Source organism: Chenopodium album, chromosome 23 (genome assembly GCF_948465745.1).
Source record: "Chenopodium album chromosome 23, dcCheAlbu1.1, whole genome shotgun sequence".
In the NCBI taxonomy this organism is placed as follows: Eukaryota; Viridiplantae; Streptophyta; class Magnoliopsida; order Caryophyllales; family Amaranthaceae; genus Chenopodium; species Chenopodium album.
The window spans coordinates 16,383,437-16,386,010 of NC_137856.1; the positions used below are offsets into that span (position 1 = coordinate 16,383,437).

Consider the following 2,574-nt stretch of genomic DNA (forward strand, 5'->3'; position numbering starts at 1 on the left):
ACTTTTTTTTGTTGTTGCATGTTTCTTTCTAATTTTCTTCTTTCACCCACAACAAGTTTGTAGGCTTGAATTACTTACTGTCATTGTTTTTGTTTGGCAATTAACTATATACTTCTTTGTAGACATGGATACTAGTTGGATTGATTTACCAAGAGGTGATCTTGGTTATTTTAAAGGTTGCATGAAATTCTTGGAACTTGCTAAAGAGACTCTTTTACCAAATACATGGGAAACTAAATGCCCATGTAATAAGTGCAAGTTAAATAAAACGAATTCTGTAGAAAAAGTTGGAGGGCATATTTTATTTTATGGTTTTTATAAAAACTATAGAAATTGGATATTTCATCGTAAAGATGAAGGGAGTAAGACCTATGATCTAAGTGATGATCAAGTGAATGCAGTAGGTCGAGATGATATGGACGGGTTACTAAGAGCAGCTTTTAGATTTAATACACAACAAACCGACAAAACTCAAGATCCATCATTTAATGAACAAAGTATTGAGGATGACAATTCATATATTCATCCCTAAGACACATACTTAGACGGTCTCTTACTTCTAATAGATTACTTACTGATTTATATTTTTAACTAATTATTTTTACTGAAGGACCGTTTTGTGATTCCTTCTGGCGTGGAATATGACAACCAAGCTCTCAAGCGTGCCAATAAATGTTGGAGGCAGTTCAAATATTCTCTGAAACTGATTCATTACAAGCCACTAGAGAAGAAATTGGATGATATGTGTAATAATGTGCCACATGGAATTACCAGTAGTAACTGGGTTAAGTTGGTAAAATATTGGGATACGGATTACGGGAAAGTAAGGACAATATTTACCTTATTGTTTACTCTATTAAACGTTATTTAATCTCTAACTAAAAAATCTGAAAATGTGATTGCAGACTATGTCAGAATGCGGTAAAAAGGCACGAGCTAGTCAAAATCAGATTCATACATCTGGCTCTAAAAGTTTTGCAAACCAACAAGCTGATTATGTATGGAATATATATGTCATTTTATATTTACTTAGGATATTAGTAAGAGCAAAGCCAAGTTATATGCGTTATATACTATTGTACACATATTTAATGCTTGTTTTGCCTTATTATTTATAGGAGGATGAACATGGACAAAAAATGAGCTTGTTAGCGTTGTGGATTAAAACCCATGCGGGTAAAGACGGAAAATTTCTTCCTGACACAGTCACTCAAGATTTTGTGGTATGGTTTTGTGACAGATTTCTGGTATCATTTTGTGTAGATTTTGTGGTGTGATTATGTGTTATTTGTGGTCTTACAATACTCCTAAATGTTGGTATAGGATGATGTTAAAGCTAAGGTTGAAGAGTTGAGGATGGTGCACCCTAAGATGTCTGAACAAGAGCTCGAAGATGAAGCATTTCAGCAAACTATGTATGGCAATGAGATTCCCGATCGTCCGGTGGGTTATGGACAAGGGGTTAAAAAGGGGGACATTTTCGGAGTACGTGGTGTGTTAAGGAAGGAAGGCTATGGAAAAGTTTAAAAGAGGACTATTGTGATGGATAGTGTTAAAGAAGAAGTGAATGCTTTGCACAAAAAAATGATACACTATCTCAAGAAAATGAAAAGTTGAAAGACGAGGTCGGACACAACAATCTTCTTCTTAAAGCGCTTGTTGGACAATTTTCTCAGATTGTAGGTGCAGTTCGTCAAGGGAATGCATCTCCGGGTCTTCTAGACAAAGCATCTGAATTCTTAGGAAAGGCAAAACATTAGGTAACATTTAGAGCTTGTGTGAATGCTTGCTTGTGATGTGTGTGTGTGTGTGTGTGTGTGCCCTACTCCCCTGCTGCTTTTATACTACTTGTCTTAACTTGAGCTTGTGTGAACATCAGAACTTGAGTTGTTGCTCTTATTTCAGAACTGACATTAGAACTTGAATTTCAGAACTGAATTCAGAACTGAATCTAGAGCTGAATTCAAGAACTGAACTCAGAACTGAATGCAGATCTGATCTTCAGAACCAGTTCTGGAATTCAGTTTTGAATTGCAGCTCTGAAAATCAGTTCTGGAATTCAGTTTTGAATTCAGTTCTTGTTATTTCAACTATGATGCATTGATATTTACAGCAGCACATACATTCACTAAAATAGCCATACAAACAACTAATTTGATCCATGTAACACATCAGAATCGCAGGGTCGAGTCAGCAACAGAGGATGCATATCCCTTTCTCCAAATCTGTTAAATTTCAACCGTTGAGCAACAATGACTAAAATTTTGGTGTAGAATGAAATTGGAATATAAATTAAGGTCAGATTTGTGTCTCTAGAGCTATATGTCAATATAATTATCAGGAAAGTACAGAATCAAATGTGATTGATATAATTATAGTTGGTTAGCTCTCAATAATTATACAATAATTATACAAGTTTAAGGATCTCTTGGGAATGTCAGCTTTTATTCAAGAAGTTCTGTTTTAGTAAAAATTATGACGTGTTTGGTGATTTTATTCAGCTGTGACTTTTACTTACATATATAGATTTTGCTCCATCCAACCCCACTTCACATTGGAATGGAGGAATTCTTT

At 34.8% G+C, this 2,574-nt stretch overlaps 1 protein-coding gene across 1 annotated transcript; it reads left to right on the forward strand.

Moving 5' to 3' along the window:
- The first annotated feature begins 1,062 nt into the window (after positions 1-1,062).
- Positions 1,063-1,760, forward strand: LOC145607088 (uncharacterized). Its single transcript, XM_081662855.1, has 3 exons — positions 1,063-1,223; positions 1,324-1,521; positions 1,677-1,760. Exons 1-3 carry the CDS (start codon positions 1,140-1,142, stop codon positions 1,758-1,760), a joined length of 366 nt encoding a protein of 121 aa, XP_081518981.1. The 5' UTR covers positions 1,063-1,139.
- Positions 1,761-2,574: the final 814 nt, after the last annotated feature.